The sequence below is a fragment of the Malurus melanocephalus genome, unplaced genomic scaffold, assembly GCF_030028575.1.
Source record: "Malurus melanocephalus ecotype Western Australia unplaced genomic scaffold, MMel_1.1 scaffold_598, whole genome shotgun sequence".
NCBI lineage: Eukaryota > Metazoa > Chordata > Aves > Passeriformes > Maluridae > Malurus > Malurus melanocephalus.
The window spans coordinates 250,989-273,900 of NW_026623830.1; the positions used below are offsets into that span (position 1 = coordinate 250,989).

Below are 22,912 nucleotides of genomic sequence, written 5' to 3' on the forward strand. Positions count from 1 at the left end.
GTGATTATCCTAATATCTTTTACTGGGACATCACCTTTTTAATGCAGTAAAGCTTTGTCATGAGTGTAGTTTATTAATATTGTCCCTTGGGAACACCCAAGGGAGGCATTTCCTCTGAGCCTGTATATCTATGGGTGACTGATCCTACTTAAATGCTTAAGKMAAAAAYATACAGCTGATCCAAGTTATRTTGTCTGAGGTGATTCCCTTGAGRAGAGYAGCTTTGAAACTSCCTTCTTACTTTKACAGAAGAAGRAAAAAGGKGAGTTTTAAAAGTTTGGTAATAGACAAAAGTAATCAGATTGCTCTCTGACAAGATACTACTTGCAGTGGACTGTTTTGTAAAACTTGTTATTAAATGCTAAAATACATGACCTCTGTCTTCCGTATTTTCTAGGGTTCTCCAGGTCCAGTTGGTCCTTCTGGCAAAGATGGGAGTCCTGGTCCACTTGGGCCAATTGGGCCTCCTGGTGTTAGAGGGACTGTGGGAGAAGCTGGACCTGAGGTAAATTCATTGGAATGTGGAGGGGAAAGGTTATCTTCAAATAATCAGATTCATTTTCTAGTCCATCACATTATTTTCTTGAATGTCTGTGAGCTCAAGGCAAATGAGAAAATTTGATAGATTTCTCCAACAARCATCCAGGGTAACTATATTGAAAGGATTAATTTCWTTCTCATTTTCATCTTCTGAACCTGGGATGCTCCCATCCTTACCCACCTGTGGTCTCCTGCAGTTTGCAGTTAGCTCCCTGGATCCTGCTGGATTGGTGGTTTGACCTGGCTGTTTGGCAAGCTGGCTCCTAAATCCTCAGGCCTAAGCATAACCCAGCAGTAACTCAAAGCTGGCAGTCCCACCGAGGTGCCACTGAGTGAGCCCAGCCACGTGCCTGACTGCCAGCGCCATCCTTATGGCCCTGAAGTTTGGGGGTTTTTTGGTGGCTGGCTTTGCTCCATTTGGCATGGTATTTGCTCTACTGGACCTCTGTTGCCTTTTTGTTTTGAACCTTAGGGCCCACCAGGTGAGCCTGGTCCTCCTGGCCCTCCAGGGCCTCCAGGCCACCTCACAGCTGCCATTGGTGACATTATGGGACACTACGACGATGCTATGGCAGATCCTCTRCCAGAGTTTACTGAGGATGAAGCAGCCCCTGATGACCATAACAAAACAGACCCAGGAGTGCACGCCACCCTGAAGTCCCTGAGCAGCCAGATCGAGAGCATGCGCAGCCCAGACGGCTCCAGGAAGCACCCAGCACGGACCTGTGATGACCTGAAGCTGTGCCACCCCTCCAAGAGGAGCGGTGCGTGTCCTYACCATCTCCTGTGGGCTCTGTGGGGCTGGCTGGTGTCCAGCATTGCTTGTCATTGGTCTTTTTTGCACTGTTGCTGCATATTTCTGCTTATGTCTTCTCAGTTACCTCAAGGTTCTTCATAAGGTAATGGAATCTTTTTGTGTTGTTTATAGGTGAATATTGGATTGATCCTAACCAAGGATGTGTGGAAGATGCAATAAAAGTGTACTGCAACATGGAAACAGGGGAGACCTGCATTTCTGCCAACCCATCTACTGTGCCCCGCAAAACATGGTGGGCCAGCAGGTCCTCTGAGTTAAAGCCAGTTTGGTATGGCCTTGATATGAACAGGGGATCACAGGCAAGTAAATACAATTCACTTAAAAATTGGCTTCTGTGACACTTGTTGCCTTGTGGTTTGGAACTTCACCTGCTGTTCTGAGCAGATTCTGCTGCAGTCAGAATATTGTCCTTCTGATTGACTGCCTTCCATTCAATTGCCTTCTGATTGACTGCCTTCCATTCCATGTAATAGAAATAGGAAATAGCTGGGGAAAACAATGCAAGTGCATCTAATGTAAGATTGGCCAAAGTAGACTACTGCTGGAATAGATTTACCTCTCTTAATCCCAAACACATCAGCTTCTCTATCAATCTTTTACTAAATCTCTATCTTGTCCTAAAACAAGTRTACTTCTACCTTGATATATAATCCAGATCTCTGCTGTTTTAATGGAATTCTACTCTTCCTTTAGGAAACTCCATGCTACTAAAAACTACAAAACTTACTTTATAAGTTATTTTTTAAAAGATGGTATGATTGTTATCCTATGTGTCAGGTTGATCCATGATGAATCCATCAGTCTCTAGGCAGAAAAAATTCCACTCACCTTTCTGCTGGGATTTTCCTCTGTGGTAACTTCTAAAATTAGGCTTAATGATCCTGACGAATAACAGAAGTGCAGCCTATGCAAAGTATATAATTAATTAACCAGCTTTTGCCATTTTTATTCCTAGTTTATCAAAAMCACAGTATATCTTCAAGTGCTATTTTAGAGAGAATTATTCTCTTTAAATTACTTGGTATGTAAAAAATAATGCAGTTATCAACCCGATTACTGAAAACAGTTCAGAACTTTGACAGCTGAGAACAGATGTGATATTGATTGTTGATTTTGAGATCAAMATTTATTTCAGCTTTCATTTGTTACTAAATTCAGGAAGTCTTGCCATGAGCCAGGAKATCACATTTGATGTTTAGCTGCCTGCAGAGCTACGCAGAGGGGTTTGTAAGTTGGATGTTCTTGGGAGGAGCAATTTATCTGCTGGAATACTAGAAAAGAATATTTCATTATTTTTGAAACACTATTGGATTTGGTAGCCAATAGTATGAACTATGTAATAGTCAAATGCACTACTTATGGATTCTAGATTATAAATGTATCCAAGATTGCTAAACAGTGGTACCACACTTTATATATTATGACAGTGCCAGTAAGATATTATCTTCACCAGTATCAGTGAAATTTAAAAATTTTTAGTCATTCTTGACTGTTGTTTTTAATGATCCATAAAACATGAGTAAAATGAAACCTGCACAGATAGGAGAAAAAGTCACAGGAATTGTAGAATTTCTGCTATTTGTTGAAAAATGGCTTGTTTTTTATAGAAACAGTGGCACTTTGTAGAACATTTGTCAAACTTCTGTGCAAATTGATTAGTTGATAAAGCCCATATACAAATTTTCGTGCATTATCTGTTTGTGCTGCTTCTAAATACGATAAAAACCCTACAGGAAACAAGTTGCTAAAGTTGCAGTAACAGGGTCAGTGTAAAATGGTTTTCTGTGCTTGATGTGTATCTTCTTCAAGGTTGCTCTAGAGCACTATTTCATATGTAAAAATCCCTTTTGGAAATGAGGCAGAATTCATTCCAAAGCTTGGCGTGTCTGTGGAGGCCCAACTGCCTTTGAGTTGWTCAGTTGCAGAGAATTATGGTTGAAATTCTCCAAAATTCTCCCTGTTACAGAATGCCTACGTTTCTTTGCCTTCAACTGCAGCAAGTTACAAAAGAAACCATTCTTAGGTTTAATTTAATAGGGCTCCTGTTGGTCATGTTCAAAGATTATGGCAGGTGGCAGATGTTTCTAAAATTCACCAGTTCTTAATGAATTTCAATGTACTGTGAGTTGATGGATTTCTTTATTTTCACAGTTCGTGTACGGGGATACAGCTGTCACTCAGATGACATTCCTGCGCCTCCTGTCCAAGGAAGCTTCCCAGAACATCACCTACCTTTGTAAAAACAGTGTTGGGTACATGGATGAGCAGACGAAGAACCTGAAAAAAGCTGTGATTCTGAAAGGGGCCAACGACCTGGAGATCAAGGCAGAGGGAAACAGCCGCTTCAGATACACYGTTCTGCATGACAGCTGTTCTGTAAGTTTGGGGCTTTTGCCATTTTCTGAGGAGGAAAAGGACTTATGTCCCTTTCCATTTCTCTCTTGAATTAGGAAAAAAAAACCCATACAAGAAAGTCATGAAAATGCTGCAGGATTTTGTAATGAATTGTTAGAAGTAATTGATCAAACAAGCATTTTATTACAGTTCCAGCTTCACGTAATAGAAACCTGTACTATTTAGAGGCTATTTGCAAATTCCTGCTTAGTGAGCATACTGACACGTGTATCTTGCCATTTTGTATTTCCCAGTACCTGCTTACCTCTGTGTGGAATCTTATTGTGAGATAACCACAAAAATTTTTCTGCCAGATGGGCAAGATTATTGCAGCAGTGTTGTGGAGGAAACTCATTGCTACTGTGACCGAGTTGAAAAGGAAAACACTCCCCAAAAAACCAACAAGTAGTAGGTTTTTCATGCTCAATAGCAGTTTCAGCCAAATTCAGCATTCTGGCAAATATTTCTAAATCTAGTTTTGCACCTGAAATAAGTASTCTCTGTGCTTTAAAGCCCCCAGTTATGTGTGCAGGCACATATTATTAAGAGATGTGAGAAGAGAGAAGAATTTCATGGCATAGAGAAAAATCAGTCTGATAGGTCCGCTCATTACTGTGTTTAGATACATTTCAAAGTAGCCAAGGTGCCGTGCAGACAGTGCTGCTCAGGGTGTTTTTCAGCAAAGGTACTGTGAAACCTCCTGAACAATCAGACAATTGACTCACCAGCTTTGGGCTGTGGAGTTGGGCTGGTTTTGACATGAGCTCTGGCCTAATACTCAATTTTTKATTTTCTTTCTTCTTTTTTCCCCCTCTAGAAGCGTAATGGGAATGTGGGCAAGACTGTGTTTGAGTACAGAACCCAGAACGTGGCACGCTTACCCATCATCGATATTGCACCGGTGGACATTGGCAGTACTGAGCAGGAATTTGGAGTTGAAATTGGGCCAGTTTGYTTTCTGTAAGAGCAAGGGGGGAATATTACACACTACCCAGCAACAGCAGCAGTTAAACATGAACTTAGACTGATTGAAGTTAATCCTGAGACTCTTGAAGTAATGGCTGATATTGGATCAGCATTGTATATACAGCTCTTTTTAAATGCCCGGCCTCCTTCTGAATATTTATTTTACTTACAAACCTTCYGTTTTCAATGATTGAAACCAACGTTTCAGTACAATTTTGAGAGGATCGATGACCACCATTTAAAAATAATATGAATATTTTTCCTTGGTTTTGTTTCAAATTATTTTGACCTGTCCAGGTATTAAAAATAGATAGTTTTAATGTGGAACTATGTAAAGCTCTAATGATTATTTCTTTTGCTTTGACGCGTACTGAATAACAGAAAAGTAGAGCACTTTTGTGAACCATTGGCTGTATTTGAATCATACCTTCTCCCTCTACCCCAGTTTGTGTTCCTGTGGTTGCCATTCAGAGAAATCTGTCTCTTTTACAGAAAAAAATCTCCTCAGACAAGACCATCTTAATTTGGCATTGTTTTTCCTGCACTTTCTTATGTAAGTCTGCTCAGAAGAGTGGTCCATAGCCATGGTTAATTTATGAAGTWAAAATATTACTGGGGTAAATATGAGTTTTCAGTAGGGGTGTCCCATATCTTAAATTTTAAGGCTAGATTTCCCTTCGCACAATGTATGTGTGTAATTCCATTAAATTATCCTTAAATTTCAAAATATGTCTTAAACCAAATACTTGTTGATTTTCCAATATTTGCCCATCTAARAAGCCATTACGTATCAAATTATACAGATGTCTTATGTATGGTGCCAATTTCTGTACGTTGCAGACCATTCACATGTATACCAGACCAATTGCTAATAAAGAAAGTTTAGAAATTCCTTGGTTTTAGCTGACATCCAGACATGCATCACCAGTAATTTGATTTAATGGCCTTGAGCTGTCAAGGCTGGAAAGTTCCATCATTTCTTAGCATGAGCTACCTCATCTCTGGAAGTTGGGATGCAATTAATATTCCTTTTTTTTTTTTTTATTTTAGATATTAAAAGGTGCTACGCTTCTGTTGTTATTTCAAGATAGGAGATAGGCAGGGCAAAAAAAAAAAGCAACAAAGTGATGGTGCTAAATGACTCTCTAGAAGGCTGACAAAATAAAGATGCCTACTGTCAATGTCATGTTCAGAGCTTAGCTGTTAGGTTTGCAGTGTTTGAGAGAACAATGTTACAGTGCATTTATTTGTTGGTCATTCAGTATATAAAATGTTTTGTACCTCCAACATGCTTTATTTTGTAAAGTATGTGGGTACAAACTTACTTAGGTTTTTTGTTTCTTTACTGCATCTGTGCTCTCCACGTTTTTTTTTGTTTGTTCCTTAAAAAAAAAAAATAAACAGCTGGGGCTCTCCCTAAAGAAAGTCATGCACATAGCTTTATTCATGTATCTTTGCAAAGCATTTAATTAAATACATGCTTCTCGCTATGTAAGTGGTTTCCTTTTTGTAAAACTCCTTCCAGTGTGTTCATTCCATATCTGTTCATTCCCAGGAAATTAAAAATAGAAATATTTAATTGTTTGGTTGCTGTTTGCATAAATGATTTGCAAGGCTTTCTTAAATATTTAGAAGATAGGAATATAGGAGTGTTTGTATAGTGCCTTCTGTGTCAGTTTTTACAGGGATGAAGTAATCACCAGCAGGCATAGAAAAGCTGCCTAAATAATATTGTTTGAGACTCCAGAGAGAATTTTTATTCAAGAATGAAATGTGATGTGGCCAGTTCTTAGTGGCAATKTAATAATGCTAGAAGACAGTTTCTGGCCAAACCATAAAGTTGCATTTGTAGTGAAGCAGGTGAGAATTTACCTTCCTTTCCCTCTTCTGAAGGGGCAGGAGCTTTGCAGTGCTCCAGGTTATCCAAATGCATGTCCCTGTCCCTGCAGGGGAGCGAAGGCCTGGGAAGTTGACAGGTTCATGCTCTTGTTACCTGTTTGCTTTTCCTGCCCATACAGGAGCTCTATAATTTCTTRCTAGCATGAAATAAGTTCTATCAATATGTGTCTCAGATTTAACTTACTGTTGTGGATCTGAGGGAAGTTTTAGATAGCATGAATGTCACTGAATCAGCTGAAGTGTAATGGCTTGTGCTATGTTCAGACAAAGGCAGCTGTGGTCATATCTCTACAGCACATTTATCCAGATGCACAAAGTAAATAACATTTGGAGTACAGSTTTATGTTTGGAATTTAGTTATAATCTCTAATTTTAATCGAGTATTATAATCCATGTTTGGTATAAATATTTTTGTTGATATTGTTGAAGGAGAAGGGTATTTCAGTGTGAAAAATAYTTCTTTTCAACTCTCTTTTTGCATCACTATGTCCATATGAAGTGTGCAGTATTTCCTCAGCGGGGTGCTTTGAGCACTGAAAAAGAGCTGTAACCAGAGAGCCATCTGAGGTGGTATTCTGTAAAAACCAGGGCTGCAGAATCACTGAAGGAGGGTCTGCTTTGAAGTGCAAATTCTTACATAGTTAACTGAGGAGTCTGTAATGCAAGTGGTTGGGCATGCTTTGTATTTTCTCTTGGCTATGTTGAGAACACACATAGATATTGCATCTTTTTCCCTGTTTATACATTAATTYCTCAAAGTGGAGTAGAATCATTTTAAGCAGGCAAAAAAAAAAAAAAGGGTGGGGCTTTTTGTTATCCAGGCAACATGGCATAGCCTCATGTAAATACAGCTTCAATTTYGTGAACCTGGAATGAATGAGCTAATAATTTCCAATTTATAAAGTATCATTAAGTAAATGTCAGCTGTAACATTTAGTGAAGCTCTGTCTTAGTTGCAAATTGCTTCCAAAATGGTAAAAAAGGCCCCTTAGGGTGATTAAAATAATATAGAGTGATTACAATAATACAGTATCAGACATTGYTTTTCAATTAAATTTGAGTTACAAGAGTTTCCATAATTGACCTGTCTTCAGTGAGAGACAAACCCTGGGGCAGCCACCATTGACACCTTCTCTTGGTTTCTCAAAAGCAGTAGTGCAATATTTGTGTGGCAGCTGTTCWTTAAAACCTCATCTAGAAAGTCAAATTCCCAAACTCCTTCCTTGCCTRTGATAAATACCCAGCTCTAAGGTTTTAGTGCTAAAAAGGTTCTGTAGAGCACCAACTGCATGTGGTAGAAGAACGCACCGTGCAACACAGAAATCTAAAAAAGAAAATGTCATGGCATTACAGCTAGAAATGATACAACCAAAGTCCACAAAACAGCAAAAAAAAAATAGAAGAAGAAGATTCTTACTATATGTGAAGGCAAGTAATGAGTCTAAAACCAGTTTAAGAGCAAGAAGCATTATTATTCTTATTATTGTAAAATAAAAGCCCCTATGTGCTTCTTTTATCTYGTGCAGCTGCCTGAGACTGAGCATAGTTATTGAGCTGGTAAAAACTCTCATAATTATGGATATTTTAATTACTTTTCCAGGAAATGAAGGCTCTACTGAAGGTTTAATACTCACTAGGCAGTTGTTCTCGCTGAGGGTGGATTCCAGAAAGAGTTAAACAATTGGAAAAGGAAAAACAGAACTGAACAGAAAAGTAGAAATGCTAATGAAGGAAAAAAGATTCCTTGTGTATTTGCATACCACAGTGAAAACAAGGTAAAAATGATAGCACTAAACAATGATGGAATTATTGTTACAAAAAAACCCAAAAAAACCCAACCAAAACAAAAGGTAAAGGTAAATCAGCAGTTCAATAGCTGAAAGAGAAATACCAAAGAAACAGAGGACCCATAGGTAAGTTTTATTGTGAATTTGCTCCTCATTCCTGTGAGGTGATTATTGGACAATATATTTTGGAAATGTAAAAGAGAAAAAAACAGTTTATGCTTTCTCTACAAGCCAGAGGAGAAAGAACACAATGTCAAAGCCAATGCTTGTAGAAAGCTCAGGAGGAGCTGAGCAGAGCGATGCAAATATTAAAACTGGAAAGGTTTATGGTATTACACTACACAAAGAGCTTGATTGCTCTGTCCACTGTGCTATTGGCATTACATGTATTCTCCTTTGCTGGGAGAAGRTCTGGAAAAGTCCAAAGATATCTAGGCAACACTACTTTGAGCAGGATGCTAAAGAGTCCAGTTTTAACTCCCTCCCCCATGTTAATTTTGTACACATTCTCATTTTCTTGCTGGTAGAGTTAGAAGCCRTCTTTGTATAAGCTCTGGCTTAATTTTTTTTTTAAATAATGTGATGAATTGTTATGATCTGTTACGTTCTCAATATCAGAGAATGGTGCATATCAAAGGTTTCTATTGCCAAATTACTTTCTTGATTGAGATTTTACTGTTCATCCTGCAGAAAAGGCTGCAGCCTTATTTAAGGAGTGTTTTTGCAGAAAAAAAAAGAAGAAAATAGCCAGGCAAGTTCACACCTGCCAAAGCATCACAGCTTTTTGYCCTTAGACAACTGAGTGAAAAAATCTGATACAAACCCAACCAGTTATAACAAAAGAACATTGCACTTCTGGAAATTCAGTGAAATGTTTTTGCATGTCTGTTATGGTACGATCTTCCCTGCCAGAAGGAAATGTGACAATGCCAGAGGATTGTGATGACTGCAGGAGCCATCACTGTGATTCAGGAGCCTCTGCCYTCTAAGGAACAAGCTCTGTGATTCTACACAGAAATCAGGGAAAGYCAAGAGCATTTCCTTCTGCCATACTGGTGTTTAACCCTTGCCCACTCCTCACCATCCTCATTGGGGCAGGGAAGAGAATTGGGGGGGAGGGGGAAATAAAAAAAAKATTAATTGGTTGATAGAAAAGGAAGGGAAAAATGATAACAAGAGAATTCAAATAYAAAAAACAATTATGTAGAATGCAGTTGTCACCACCCAGTGACCTGTASTCAGCTAATTCCTGAGCAGAGGCCCAGGCCAGCTCCCACCACAGCTTTATCTGCTGAGGATGGCTCCATMTGGCCCTGGGATCCGTGGAGATCAGCAGTCCTGCCTGTGTCACCTCCCAGCTCCATGTGCTCCCCTGCCTCCCTGCTGGCTGGGCAGCATAAGAAGCTCATGAGGTCTTGAGTTAAGGTGAGCATGGCTCAGCAACAGCATCACAATGTTAGCAACAAGATTTTCATCCCAAATCCAAACACAGTATTGGGAACAAAATTAACTCTGTTGCAACTGACATATATCAAGTCAGCTGTTTCCTGCTCTGAATTTTGATCCCTGCTTTATAGATGCACCCAAACTGAAMAGAGGAACAAGCAGGCTCTTCCAGGCACCTTGGAGCTGTTATAACAATTACAGTGAAGCTGAAATGTGAGTTACAAAAGGAATATTCACGAAAACCCACTGAAATCACATCTCCATTGCCTCCTTTCAATGACGCCTTCTCAGGGGATGTGGACTCAACAACAAAAGCTTTAATCCAGAAATGTCCACAGCTATGGGATGTGCTGAAAGGAGAGAAAGGTTGGATAAGCATAGCTTTGCTAGGTACAACTTAAAGGATTAAAAAAAAAAAAAAGATGCTTGGTGGTTTTCTCAGAAGGAGACATCTCAAGCAAGAGGGGCTGCTGTGAGGGGAAGCAGCAATGTGGGTTACAATCAGTTTTCAAGGCTGAAGCTATTGCAGTATGAAGAGCAGCTGGGAAGACAAGAGCACCAGGATTTTGTTCTGGTGGACTTCATCCATCCTGGAGCAGCAATCCCTCAGTGTAATGTGAGCTACTTCTTGCTTCCTCCAGTACACAGGTAGGCAAAAACACCAAAAGCATCTCTTCATCTCCCAAATCCCACAAATATCTCTCTTCTAGTTCTTCAAACATAGGTGTCTACAGATTTCCTTCAAGATCATAGCAAGATATATTGGTGGACTTCTGATTACAAGCATGTGTCAAAATTTAAATGCTGGATTATGATAAAATAATTTCATGCACTCCCGTAGCTTAAGAATTTCACAACATTATGTGTGTCATTATTCACATTTCCAGAAGAGAGGTCCTTGGTTTAAAAGCTGGAGTCTGCCTCACCCAGGTTATTTTCTGGTGCAGGGAACTGGATATGATTTTTCATAGAACAATCAGGCTTTTGGTCTTGGTTGAAATGGGTATTATTTCTCTTCAAGGAGAAGCCTTACCCATCTCCCAGAGGGAGCTGAGGGTGGAACCAGTGAGCTATAGGTGTTTACAATGTGTGAGGCAATTAGGGCCTCATCAGGTAGCAAAGTTTTTCTCTTAGACAAAGGTTGGCTGAGTTGTTGTCCTGTTCTAACATTTTTTTAAACAAGAGTTTTGTAAAGAACATGGAAATGGGATGTTGCAATCATCCCTTGTGCCACAGAAAATAGTCAGGAAGTCCACAATCACCAGGAGAAAGACTCTGGTGTCCTAAAAAGAGCTCCACCCTGAGATGGCAACGTGCAGTTAATTGGAAAGGAGAAGTTCCAAGGTAATRCTAAAACCTAAATTAGTGATATCTCAAAGTCATTGGCATGCACTGGGGAGCTCTCCCAGGAAGGGCTTTTTTCTCTTGTTTCTTGTCTTGGAGAGCCATGGCAGTGTAGTTCTGTGTAGTAAATGAGCATCACTGGTGTGACAGATGACAAGATAAGAAACTGTAGATCAGAATAAGGGATTTCTTTCACCAGTCCTATTATTGTGTGGGCAACTTCTTCTCTTGTTTTTTCATTTCTCTCACTCAACTTCACGCCTCTCCTTCAACTGTATGGACCACAATTATTTCTTCTTTTCTCCAAGACAGCTTTAAATTTAAATGCCCTTGAATATACCCTTGAATATTTACCCAAAATCCACTCAGATCTTGAAAGCAGGTGTTGGTGTTTTCATCTAGACCAGTTTATACTGAGCAGATYTGGATGCTTAAAATGTAATGAAGACAAACAGGGAATTTGTGGCTTCAGCCCTCTCTGGGTGATAGACTTTGCTCAAACCACAGCTTTGGATTTATGCACCCTAATTTTAGACTAACTCTGAAGAAAAGTTTACATTTTAATGGATTTTTTCCTCTGTGGAGGCAAGTGAAAAGCCTAAAAATAGATTAAGAGCAAAACCCCATGATTTTTTTACTCCTGTAGAGTGAGGGCCCCTAGATTTCTTTGCTCCCCTGTAGCTGCCTGAGACTGAGCAAAGCAGGTRTAAGACTCATAATCTGTGGATAATTTAATTACTTTTTCAGGAAGTTGAGGCTAGAGTGAAGGTTTAATATCCACCAGGCAATTTGTCTCCCTGAGAGATGGTTCCAGGAAGACAAAAACTGTTGCGAAAGGAAAAGTTAAACTAAATGAAAACGTAGAAATGCCAATGAAGAAAAAAAAAAATTCTCTGCAGTGTGTAAATATAATAGAAAAAAATCAAGGTTAAAATGATAGTATTAGACAATGATGGTATTGTTTAAAAAATCATGTCATAAAGTAACACCAAATCAGCAGTTCAATGGCTGAAATAAAAATACCATAGAAATTGGGAATCTGTAGATGTAGTTGTGTAAACATTGTGTTTATTCGAGAAAAAAMCTGTAATTTTGGATTATTGTGTCCTGTGGATCACAGTTTGTTTGCTGGGAGTTCAAAGATTTTATTGAAGRGTGTGATTGCAATCAGAATGTCTCCCGTTTGGGCAGAATTGCTCCTTGAGTACCAGGTAATTTAGACTGTTGACAGCCTACCAATTTTACCTGCTATTCAGAAATTCAGCCTGTGTTAAAATCAGAGGTCAAGCTTCTTAATGTGTGAAATAAAGATGAGAGAAACATGAAGACTGTGATGAATTACAGCTGAGAATTGCCTGTGTTCAACCCTGCCTAGGGGAGCATTTGTGAGCACAAAGGGAACACCTCCAGCAACGAACCGCTTTCTTGGGAAGCTCTGGCTCATTCCTGGGAGGTGATTGTGGGACAGAATCTTTAGGAACAGTGAGAAAGATCTGCTTTTTCCCAAACCAAAGGGGAGGAGCCTAGCTGAGTGAGTTAATGAGTCACAGGTATTTATAATTTGTTTACAATTAGGRTCTAATTAGGTAGCAAAGTCCTCCTGTTGGAGAAGGGTTTGCTGGATTTCTGTTGTGTTTTGGAGTATTTTAAACATAATCTCGATAAAATCGGTGTAGAAAGGACATGTTGAAGTAATCCCCACGCCAAGAACTCCATTAGAAGAAAAACTGGTTTCCTGACAAAGAGCTGCACCTTCCGGTGATGATCTGTAAGTAACTGGAAAGGTGAAATTTCAAGGCAATATTGAAACCTAAATCAGTGATATCTTGAGATCTTGGTATAATCCAGGCTATTTTTATGGCAGCATCTAATTTGTTTGTATGTTTGGGGGTATTATTTGTTAGGTTGGATGGGTACTTTGTTTTTTTGTGGTTTTTTTTTTGTTTGTTTGTTTTGATTTGGCTTTTTTGGTGGGGAGGTTGTTTTTTGGGTTTTGCTGGTTTGGTTTTTATTTTTATTTATTTTTTTCATTTTCTGGTTGTAACTGTTGCTTTTTTTTTGTTTTCCCTAAAGAGCAGTGTGATGATATAAAATTACAGATGTATGAGGGCCATGATGGCTTAATGAGGTCACCCTCTGAAAAAAGTGAAGGTTTTTGGATCAAGTACATGTTTTATGGTGGTATTTGTTATTTCTCTGTGTTTTCTAAGACTGTTCCAGTAATCACCTTTCACCCAGCCCCAGTAGCACTCGAGGTTTCAAAGGCTGTTTTCTTCTGCCATGAGATTAAGATCAGGGGTTTCCAATGCATTTTCCCMTCAGCCAGCTTTTATGAAGCTCCAGTCAAAGGCTTCCTACCAAATTATTTATGTCAGATTAATATTATTATGTACATGTATTTCTCATTTCTCACAGACAGTAGCTTATTTTMACCATCAAATGAGGAGGTTTCCTRCAAGAGCCAGTRTTTRTTATGAATTGTTGCCACTGCTYTTAGATGTTCATTAAATACAGCCAYGYCTGTGGTGATATTGCATTTGGCGTGGTAGTGTCTCCCCAGAGCCTCACTATTTTCATCCTGTGTGAGCATGTTCAGCTTTGCATTGCCAAAGCATGGCAGTGTCTTGGCTTGGCTCCAAATCTGGTGAGATTTCTTTAAAAATAGCATTTCTTCGCTCCTTTTTCCTGCTTGGACTAATCATAAAGTATTCTCTGAGGATGCATAATCCATAATCCTCAATGAGAACTTTTATTGAGCTGATTTAATTTTTTTTTTTTTAATTCCCTGATTTTTGTTATCTGACCTTGTTGTAGAGTGTCTGTAATGATCCTGGCCATTGGAGCAGTGAAGCAATGTGTGACTGGGCAATGATGATGTGGGGGCAGACTCTGGGCATTGCTCCAGGGAAAGGCTGAGCGGATCCATCAGCATTTAACTGTGGGACAGCTTTCCTGGCCTGGGCTCCCTTGTGCAGTTTATTTCCTTCTTCTTTAGTGGCCTCAAGCTCAGGCACTGCCAAACCACTGCTGCTCCTTAAAAGTTACTGTGGGAACTGCTGCTCCTTAAAAGTTACTATGGGAACTGCTGCTCCTTAAATTTGTGCAAAAATCTGGGATGACTGGGTTGTGCAGCTCCACTGGCCGTTAAAAATGCTAAGATGTTGGAACTGTCAGCTTTGTCAGACTGCTGGTGCTGCTGGGAGCCTAAAGCCATTTATTTAAGCTGCCCCTAAAAGGCTGGTAGCCTCTGCCTGCCTGTTTATTCAGACTGAGGCATCTTTCTTGGAGGAGGGGAGGTTAAGATCTTTTATTTCCTYTTCATGCATGGGCCTTGTTTGGGATGTTGCTGTCAGATCTGAATCCCTGCTGATGGCAAAGTTCACCGTGCTTGCAAAAATGAGCCACTGGATGGAGTAGAAAAAGAAAGAAAATTCCATTGTACACCATAAACTGCATTCCTTAGGATTACCAGGGCTTCCTTCAAAATATTGTCTCTGAAAAATCAGTTATTGTGGTACTAGAGTTGTCTCCTATCTTGCTAATTTGTTTGAACAAAGGTACAAAGCGTAAAATGAAAAAAGAAGTCAGTTTTATGAAACAACAGGAAGTTTTATTAAGATATTTTATTATGTGTCTCTGTAAGGAATAGACCAACAACCATATAAAAGCTTACAAAGATGGTTAACCTTCAACACTATAAATGTGTTAACGTGACAGAAGAAATTCACAATTTTGCATCTTTATTGACTTTTACAGACTGAAGGGAGAAAATTCTCAACTATGACACGCCAATGACAATCTTTGACAGGAGACATTTACAATTGCTTTAAATCCTTTACCTTTTTGGTTTTTTTAAGCAAGTCAATAACCCTGACTTGCAGAGTTAGGAGTGAAAAATACATTAGCACCATCATATTAGTCTTTTACACTTCCCTAATTTTAGTGGTCTTGACCAGCAATGACAGGAAAGTAGAGAAGCACCTTTGACAACAGAATACAATCCAACGAYGAAATTATGGTGACTACTGACATTAAAGTATTAAACTCTTGAAATACCTGTACCTTTCACAGCCAATCAGTACAGAAACAGACAATTTTGTACCAAATGGGTYCATGGAATTGACCACTGGGTCCAATGTGTTTTTATCGATTTTAGTTTGACTCATCAGACACATCCCAGTTTCTGTCCATGTTGAGGTAGTTGAAACAGGGAGGTCTTTTCTGGCTTTATGGACTGCATCTTGGAAAGAAGGGTAAACTTTGGTACTGGGAGCAATCAGTGCTTTGTAAATTGGCTAACATTCAACTAATAGAACACAGTGTTGTTTTATTAAGTGTTGAAGTTTTATTATAGCACCACGGAGACATGTTTCGAAGATGGAATTTGGTAAAAAAAATAGAGCAAAAAAAAAAGCATTTTTACTGTATTTTGTGTAATAGCAAAAAAAAAATAACCCTTGATATCAAATTGATTTTTCCCCCAGAAATTTTGGTAATAAATAACTGGGATACAGATGGTCACCTGTACTAGCTGACAAGGCTAAAACAAAGGAGCACAGTTGGAGTGTGAATCTGTTTGCTGGGATTTCAGAAAAAAAGCAGGATCTTTGATTTATAAGAAGCAGACTGGGCCAATGTCCACGCCAAATTCCTGATCAGGACCACCAATATCTAATGGTGCAATATCRACCACCGGCAACCTCATTGGCTTGCGCGTCCTGTATTCGAAAACTGTTTTGCCCCACTCACCAGTGTGTTTCTGTGAAGTTGAAAAGGAAAGAAGTTAGAGAAATTGATGGTGGGCTATGTGAAAGGCATCCTACAGTTTCTCAGATTCCTTATTTCCCTGGTAATGAACCCTCTCAACCCCTCTTGCATGCTCAGGGATGTTAYTGCTCCTCTCCAGGACTTTCTGCTGCAGTGAAAAGGCACACGGAAACAACGCTGGACCTGTAAAATTTCTGTTTCCCATAATTATAGCCCATGGCCTCAGCCAGGTGGCCTTGGTTTGGTATGATTAGAGTTGACATGGGATGGATCACAACTTGGGGACTGTGACTTACCTGAGGTTGACTCTAAGGCAAGGGGATACCTGAACAGCACAGGTTTAAATAAAAGTGCACCTCACTTCCTGCAGCTGCTACAGGAATGACAATTCTGGTGCACAGAATCCAAGTTTTGCCTTTTAGCTGCACCTGTCCTTTCCCTAGTGAGGCCATGCAGAGCTGTCCCTTCCTTTATTATTGGTCTAAGTCCTCTAGAGGGAATGATTTATTAAACTATGGCACTAAATKCCTGTTTACTTACAGAACAGCCATCTTCCAGAACAGCGTATGTGAATTTGCTGTTTCCTTCAGCCTTGATCTCACTTTCTGTAGAGCTCATGAGTTTGAGAGCTTTTTTAACGTTGCCACTGTCTTGGTCCATGTAGGCAATGCTGTTCTTGCAGTGGTAGGTGATGTTCTGGGAGGCACGGCTGGACAGGATGCGCAGGAAGGCCAGCTGAACTTCTGAGACGTCCTCTGGAAGGTCAGGATCTCCATAGCTGAACTGCAGAGTACCAACATGGGCAACAGTGTTTGTTTAATCATGTCTAGGGACAGTCCACATCATGATTTTTTCCCCCACTAAATGTTTCATTCTGTTTAATTTCAGGATTTTTTTTTTTAGTGGGTTATGATGTAGAATTTGATGTGCAATTTGAGTTAACTGTGCTCGTTTCTCACCTGGAAGCCTCCATTCATAGATTCTCCAAACCAGATGTGTTTCTTTCCACTGTTTGCACCGCTCCACCAGTTTTTCCTTGGCACAGTGCTGGGGTTAGCATTGAGGCAGGTCTCACCAGTTTCCATATTGCAGTAGACTTTAATAGCATCCATCTTGCAGCCTTGGTTAGGATCAATCCAGTACTCGCCTGGAGGCAAGCAGAAATGTTTAGGGGCTTAATATATTTGAAAAAGAACTGGACTGAATGATGGTAAAGCTTATTTCCATGCTAGATTTTTGAGCCAAATCAGGAGATATATTAATTTTGACTGCAGAGATGCCACAGAAAATGATGGTATAAAAAGATACTGAGTTCATGTAAAGAGTGTAAGGGGATTGCCATTTAGAATAAATATAGAACTTGTAATGGGTTTTTTTCCCTAAAATTGTTTAAACAGATGTTCACTTATAAGGACACAAGGAGTAGAGTTGAAATCAAATTTATATTCTACATAAATGTGTAGTTCATTAAAGTTTAAAATTATTTTTACATTTATCATATTTTTCAAGACATTTTGTTGTAAAAAAGTCAATTTTTTATGGAAGATATCTGCATTTAAATACTCAAGTTAAAAAAAAAATAAAAACAAAAACAGTCCTGAAGACCTGCTACCACTGGTGCAAATAAAATCAAAACATACCACTCTTGAGCTCAGGATGGCAGAATTTCAGGTCTCGGCAGTTACGAGCTGGATTCTTCCGGGACCCATCAGGACTAATGATGTTTTCAATCTGGTTGTTAATTGATTTCATTGAGGATATGATGTCACCGAGGTTGATTTCATTTTCTTTGGGGTCATCTCGATATTCATACTGGCCATAGCCAACTGGACCTTTCTCACCAACACCCAGGGCAGCTGCACCACCACCACAACATGGACCAGGAGGACCAGAAGGACCAGGAAGACCAGGCTGGCCTGGTGGACCCTAAAAATATAGTGAACAGGTTAAAACTAAAAATCTGTGTGGGCCCTAGTCTTAAAAAAATGAGAGTTCTTGCACAAATATTTCGTTTACTTATTGATTAATTCAACCAGTGTATAAACGTCTGTTAGATTTTCCAGGCCTTTATTTTCTTAAAATTGGATTTCTTCCCCCCTCATTTTGTCAAGTTTGACTGMGTTTATGTCTGGTCTCTCTAGAGCAGCCTAGGAAACCCATTCCAGGCTTCCCAGACCCAAAGGGAGTTCGTGCTGTGCAGTGAGGAGGAGATCCCATTGTAGGCAGAAAAGCCAGTGGTCTGCCAGACCAGCACAAATCCCAGTACAGCAACAGTTACACTAAACTACTGTGTATTTTTRGATTTAGTCTTGACAGCTAAATACCTCCTGCCCTAAACCTTGTCCGTGAGAAAGAGAATTTCTGAAGGAGATGTTTAAAGAGGAGAACACCTTATTTTTCATGAATATTCCCCAAAGCTTTGCTTGTTTTTTTKCACCATTTACTTACGGCAGGGCCGCTTTCACCTCGGGTACCACGGGGGCCGGGGGGACCAATTGGACCTGGGTAACCACTGGTACCAGCTTTTCCAGGTGGCCCAGCTGGTCCTGGAGGACCCTAGAATGATGAAAAACACAAATAGTGTGGTCAAAATAGTTTATCAGATACCTCATAAAATATTTCTGGATTATTTCTGTATGATTTATCAGGTGTTTTTTCTTTCTTAGCTGCTGCCTGTTAAGATGGCAAATTAAAATTTGTATCTCTGTCTATATATTAGAGAAACAGTCTGACTTTTCCTTGCAGTTAGGCTGAGTAAGGAGCTTTTCTTACCCTTGCACCTGAAGCTCCTGGACTTCCAATTGCACCTTGTGGACCCAAGGGACCCTATGAAAAAGAGAAAAGTCAGTCATGCACCTCCTGGTAATGTCTTGCTGGAAGTGCCCTAAATAAAGACACCGAAAACCTCTTTAAGATTATACAAAACACATTCTTATTAAAAAAAACTATGTCTGATATGAGAGGATGGTGGCCATTCTTTAACTAGAAAAAAAAAAAAATTAATGTTCTCTGTGTGAAAACATATTCGAGATGTGTAATCCAAAATGCAAGAAAGCCAACTGACACCAATGAGCTTTGGATGAACTCTTGTATTCATAAGAATGCATAGCTGTAGCTAAAATGCTGCAGTTTTAATAATATTAGCAGTAATGTCATTTAAATAATTTGAAAACCACTCATGAGTTCAGATACATTTACAAATTGGCTCTGTGCGTGCACTGCAAAGAAGTAAACCATTTATTTAAAAGTTATTGATCATCAAATGAGAATTTATCAGTTTTTTTATCGTGTTACACATCAGACTCCAGGTTCTGTTGTGTTGTTGGTGCCATCTTTGGTGTATTAATTGAGTGAGYTTTGGTTTCTTGATTCTCACTTGTATCATCAGGGGTATTCATAGGGTTTTCCAGTAAAAGTCCCTTTTTAAACTTTTACTTGTCATGAACATCTACGGCCCACCTGTCTATTCTTGCCCTCCAATTCTCTTAGGTGTTATGAACTGTGCAAATGCTAATGCATGTTTATAATTCAGTAGTTTACGATTTCATGCCCATTTTGCCCCAATATTACTTTCTATAAAAGATATGTAGAATGAATGAAAGATACACAGAATGGCAGAGAGAGGTTTTTGCTCTCTGAGTAGCTTTAGTTGTCTCTCTAGAATGGATTTCTAATATATATAGATATTTCAGCCCCTACTTCTCTCTTTCCCAATTAAATCAGGAACAGCCTATATAAATGAGTGCAAGAAATATTTATTGAAAAGGTTTATAGTAAACCCATCTTTACTTCCCAGCAGCTTTTTTTCTAGTTCTTTGATAGTACTTATTTTGGGTTGATTCAGGGAATCTGGATTTTGAAACATTTCTGACAATCAAATTACACAGATTCCCACTAAATTAGCTGAGATTAATTAGGTACCTGGCACCTAAACACAAACTAAGATCAGCTGTAATTCCCAATCCAATGCAAAATACTCACAGGAGGACCAGGGAGACCGGGGGTACCAGGAAACCCTCTGTGACCCTTTATGCCATTCAAGCCTCGTTCACCAGCTTCACCTTTATCACCACGAGGACCTTGAGGACCCTGCAAGAGTAGATTTGCAATAAAAGGAAGATAGAAGGAGATGAGAGCAATGCAGAAATAATGGGAAATGGTGAATGGATGAGATCACAAATTCTTTAAATATGACTTACAGCAGGACCTCGAGCACCAGCAGGACCGGTAGAGCCAGGAGGGCCAGGTGGACCCTGTGATGTGATAAGAATGAGAAGGTTGGGTCACTGAGACCTGCCTAGCTCACCTCTTTATTTCCAGATAAGCAGAATGTTCACAGCCAGCAGGTGTTGGGAAGCAAGGGAAAGCTACACACACACTCTATATCAGTAAGAATCATGGCCAGATCCTTTTTGTACTGATGTCAGCCTTTCTCAGCCATCCATAGGCACTGCTCTGTACCACAGGCRCTGCAGCCCTGCCTCCCTCTGGGAGGTGCTCAGTGCTCAAGCTGTGCTGCTGTCAGCACTCATGAGAAATAACTTGAGGGCTTCCAAAGTTACTCCCTTAGTTTAAATAAATAACACATTGCTTGTGCTGCATAAGCACAAGATGGGGTGGAAATTGGGATAGGGCCTGGCTGGATTATGTGCTCTTTGCATCCTATGGATCATGTGAATTTTGAGCTTAATTTCTATACCGGTATCAGGAATATAAACTGAGCTGTTTTTCCCCTTGATATTCTCATAGAAGAGATCCTTGATGCAAGAAAYTCTGACAGTAACAAATGTCTGACTCTTCAAAACTTCCTCTTTTTTACAGCATGAAATGGACTTTGCATAGGAAGGGTATGTAAGTAAGCAGTAACCTATTTACTCTGGTCTTACCTGAGATCCTCTTTCACCAGCTCTTCCAGGTGCACCAGCATTACCTGCAGGTCCAGGGTGGCCAGGGGGTCCTGGAGGGCCAGGAGAGCCATTTTCACCACGGTCACCCTGCAGACAGTAACAATTTTCAGGATAATAAATGTCATATTTTATAGAACTGAATATGAAGGGAGTATTCAGTGGAGCACAAGAGGTTCAAGGCACAAATTGCATCACACAGAACTGCATCTATTGCCATGAAGTTCACATCTATTTATCTGGCAGTCTAAGGATATTGGTGATTTCTTACTTTGCCTCCTGGGGATCCATCACGTCCAGGTGCACCATCAGAGCCAGGGTTACCCTGCAAGACAGAGTGGCACAGTTTTCTCTTAAACTGCATGACCAGTCGATAGCTGCTTCCCAATAAGCTTAAACAATGCTTATCAAAGACAGAGTTTTCAGGAAGAAAGAGTTCCTGCAGTTGGAGTGGCTCCTGAAAGACTGGTAAGACCTGCATAGTTTTGTATGCTGTGCAGTGTCCTGTTCCGAGTGAGACTGATGAGGTCCCCAGGCAGTGAAGGGGGTGACAGGGACAGGAGGCTGCACCTCTTTACAGGAGGGCACAATGTGCCAGCCCCCTGAGCACCGGGTTCTTGGGGGAGGAATTGTGAACCTTGAAGGGCATTTGCTCCCAGAGTCTCCCGTTTATAACTCACRAGCTCGCAGGGAAAACCCCATCTACTCACATCTCTGCCAGGCTCTCCAGGTAAGCCTCTCTGTCCAATGGGACCTTGGGGACCAGGAGCACCGCGCTCTCCTGGGATACCATTGGTGCCTGGTTTACCATCTTCACCCTGAATGAAAAGGGAAATAATGTAGTATATAATAGATAATGTAGTTAGGAAATACCAGCCTACTTTACAGTACTATGCAGTGATTTTGAAAGAGACCAAATGAAATGATGGGCCGGTGTGGCTTTGCTAGTTGTAAATACATAAATAAGAGAGAAAACCTTGGCCAAACTGCTTTGTTTTCATTGCTGGTAATATTCATGGAAAGCCATTGAACRTTCCTCAGCTAAGAAATAAAAAATGTGTATGTTTCTTCTTATGTGCACAGAAAGGCCAAAGCAGTTAACCAAAAACTGCTGGTCTATCACTGTATTAGTGATAAAGTACAAACSAGGCCTCACCCTCCACTTTTCTGAAGGGAGATGAAAGTATTTTTCTTTTTGGGTCATAATATTTAAGGAAGAAACATATTGAGAGTTAAGCATAGATGAACAACTAGTGGTAGGTGAGACTATGGCTMAGGTCTTGTACCAAGGAGAGGTTACAGCCTCCTCCTCAAGACCCTCCCAAAGTGTGTTAAGTGGGTAAGATATTTCTAGATTATCTGATATATAATATGATCTGAAAGACAACCAACCTTGCATCCCACAGCAGCTATAGAAAATAATATAAATAATCAGAATTCTCAAGCCTGATCTTATGGATGTAAACACAAATAACTGTAAATTCTCTCATCCCTGGACTGAAAAGCATCAAACTCCCCAACACATTCATTCCTTTTTTGTGTCTCTAGGCTATTTTTAACAGCTGAGTTGGAGTTGTGTTAGGGTGGAGGCTGGAGCATCAGTGAAGGGTTCTCACCTTGGCCCCTGCYATCCCGGGTGGGCCACTGGGGCCACGCAGACCTGGCAAACCCGTGCCGCCCCGGCTGCCAACGATGCCTTGAGGACCTGGCTGACCTGGTGCCCCCTGTTTGAGAAAAGGTCACAGTGGTCAGTGGGAACCACAGGTGGCTGCTTGCTCTGGACAGACATAATCCCTGCCTGCTGGAGGAACAGCCCTTGGCTGAAGGGGCACTTACCCTTTCTCCTTGTGCGCCTGGGGGCCCTTTTTCACCTGGAGCTCCAGGCTCACCTCTGATTCCAGCAGGTCCCGGACCACCAGGAGAACCTGAACTGCCAGGGGGTCCGGGAGGCCCATCCTTGCCTGCAGGTCCTGCATTACCAGGGGGACCYGGGCTACCCTAAAAAGAATTGAAAAAGGAGACTGTGAGCAGTGCACATGTGCTGGCAT

General features: G+C 40.3%; 2 protein-coding genes across 3 annotated transcripts in view; one reads left to right on the plus strand and one right to left on the minus strand.

Moving 5' to 3' along the window:
• Positions 1-6,212, plus strand: part of COL5A2 (collagen type V alpha 2 chain) — a 94,043-nt gene extending 87,831 nt beyond the window's left edge. For both annotated transcript variants that reach the window (XM_057382994.1, XM_057382995.1), the window contains exons 50-54: positions 398-505; positions 1,013-1,304; positions 1,469-1,656; positions 3,509-3,733; positions 4,569-6,212. In XM_057382994.1, the coding sequence (XP_057238977.1) occupies positions 398-505; positions 1,013-1,304; positions 1,469-1,656; positions 3,509-3,733; positions 4,569-4,715 (960 nt within the window). In that variant the 3' untranslated portion in view covers positions 4,716-6,212. The remainder of the gene's footprint in view (positions 1-397; positions 506-1,012; positions 1,305-1,468; positions 1,657-3,508; positions 3,734-4,568) is intronic.
• Positions 6,213-15,331: 9,119 nt separating this feature from the next.
• The window catches only part of COL3A1 (collagen type III alpha 1 chain), a 48,205-nt gene continuing 40,624 nt past the window's right edge, over positions 15,332-22,912 (minus strand). Inside the window, exons 39-51 of the mRNA XM_057382991.1 lie at positions 22,701-22,862; positions 22,481-22,588; positions 21,575-21,682; positions 21,136-21,189; positions 20,847-20,954; positions 20,160-20,213; positions 19,942-20,049; positions 18,733-18,786; positions 18,409-18,516; positions 17,601-17,886; positions 16,920-17,107; positions 16,501-16,743; positions 15,332-15,952 (exon numbers count right to left, since the gene is read on the minus strand). Of these exons, the coding sequence (XP_057238974.1) occupies positions 15,806-15,952; positions 16,501-16,743; positions 16,920-17,107; positions 17,601-17,886; positions 18,409-18,516; positions 18,733-18,786; positions 19,942-20,049; positions 20,160-20,213; positions 20,847-20,954; positions 21,136-21,189; positions 21,575-21,682; positions 22,481-22,588; positions 22,701-22,862 (1,728 nt within the window). The 3' untranslated portion in view covers positions 15,332-15,805. The remainder of the gene's footprint in view (positions 15,953-16,500; positions 16,744-16,919; positions 17,108-17,600; positions 17,887-18,408; positions 18,517-18,732; positions 18,787-19,941; positions 20,050-20,159; positions 20,214-20,846; positions 20,955-21,135; positions 21,190-21,574; positions 21,683-22,480; positions 22,589-22,700; positions 22,863-22,912) is intronic.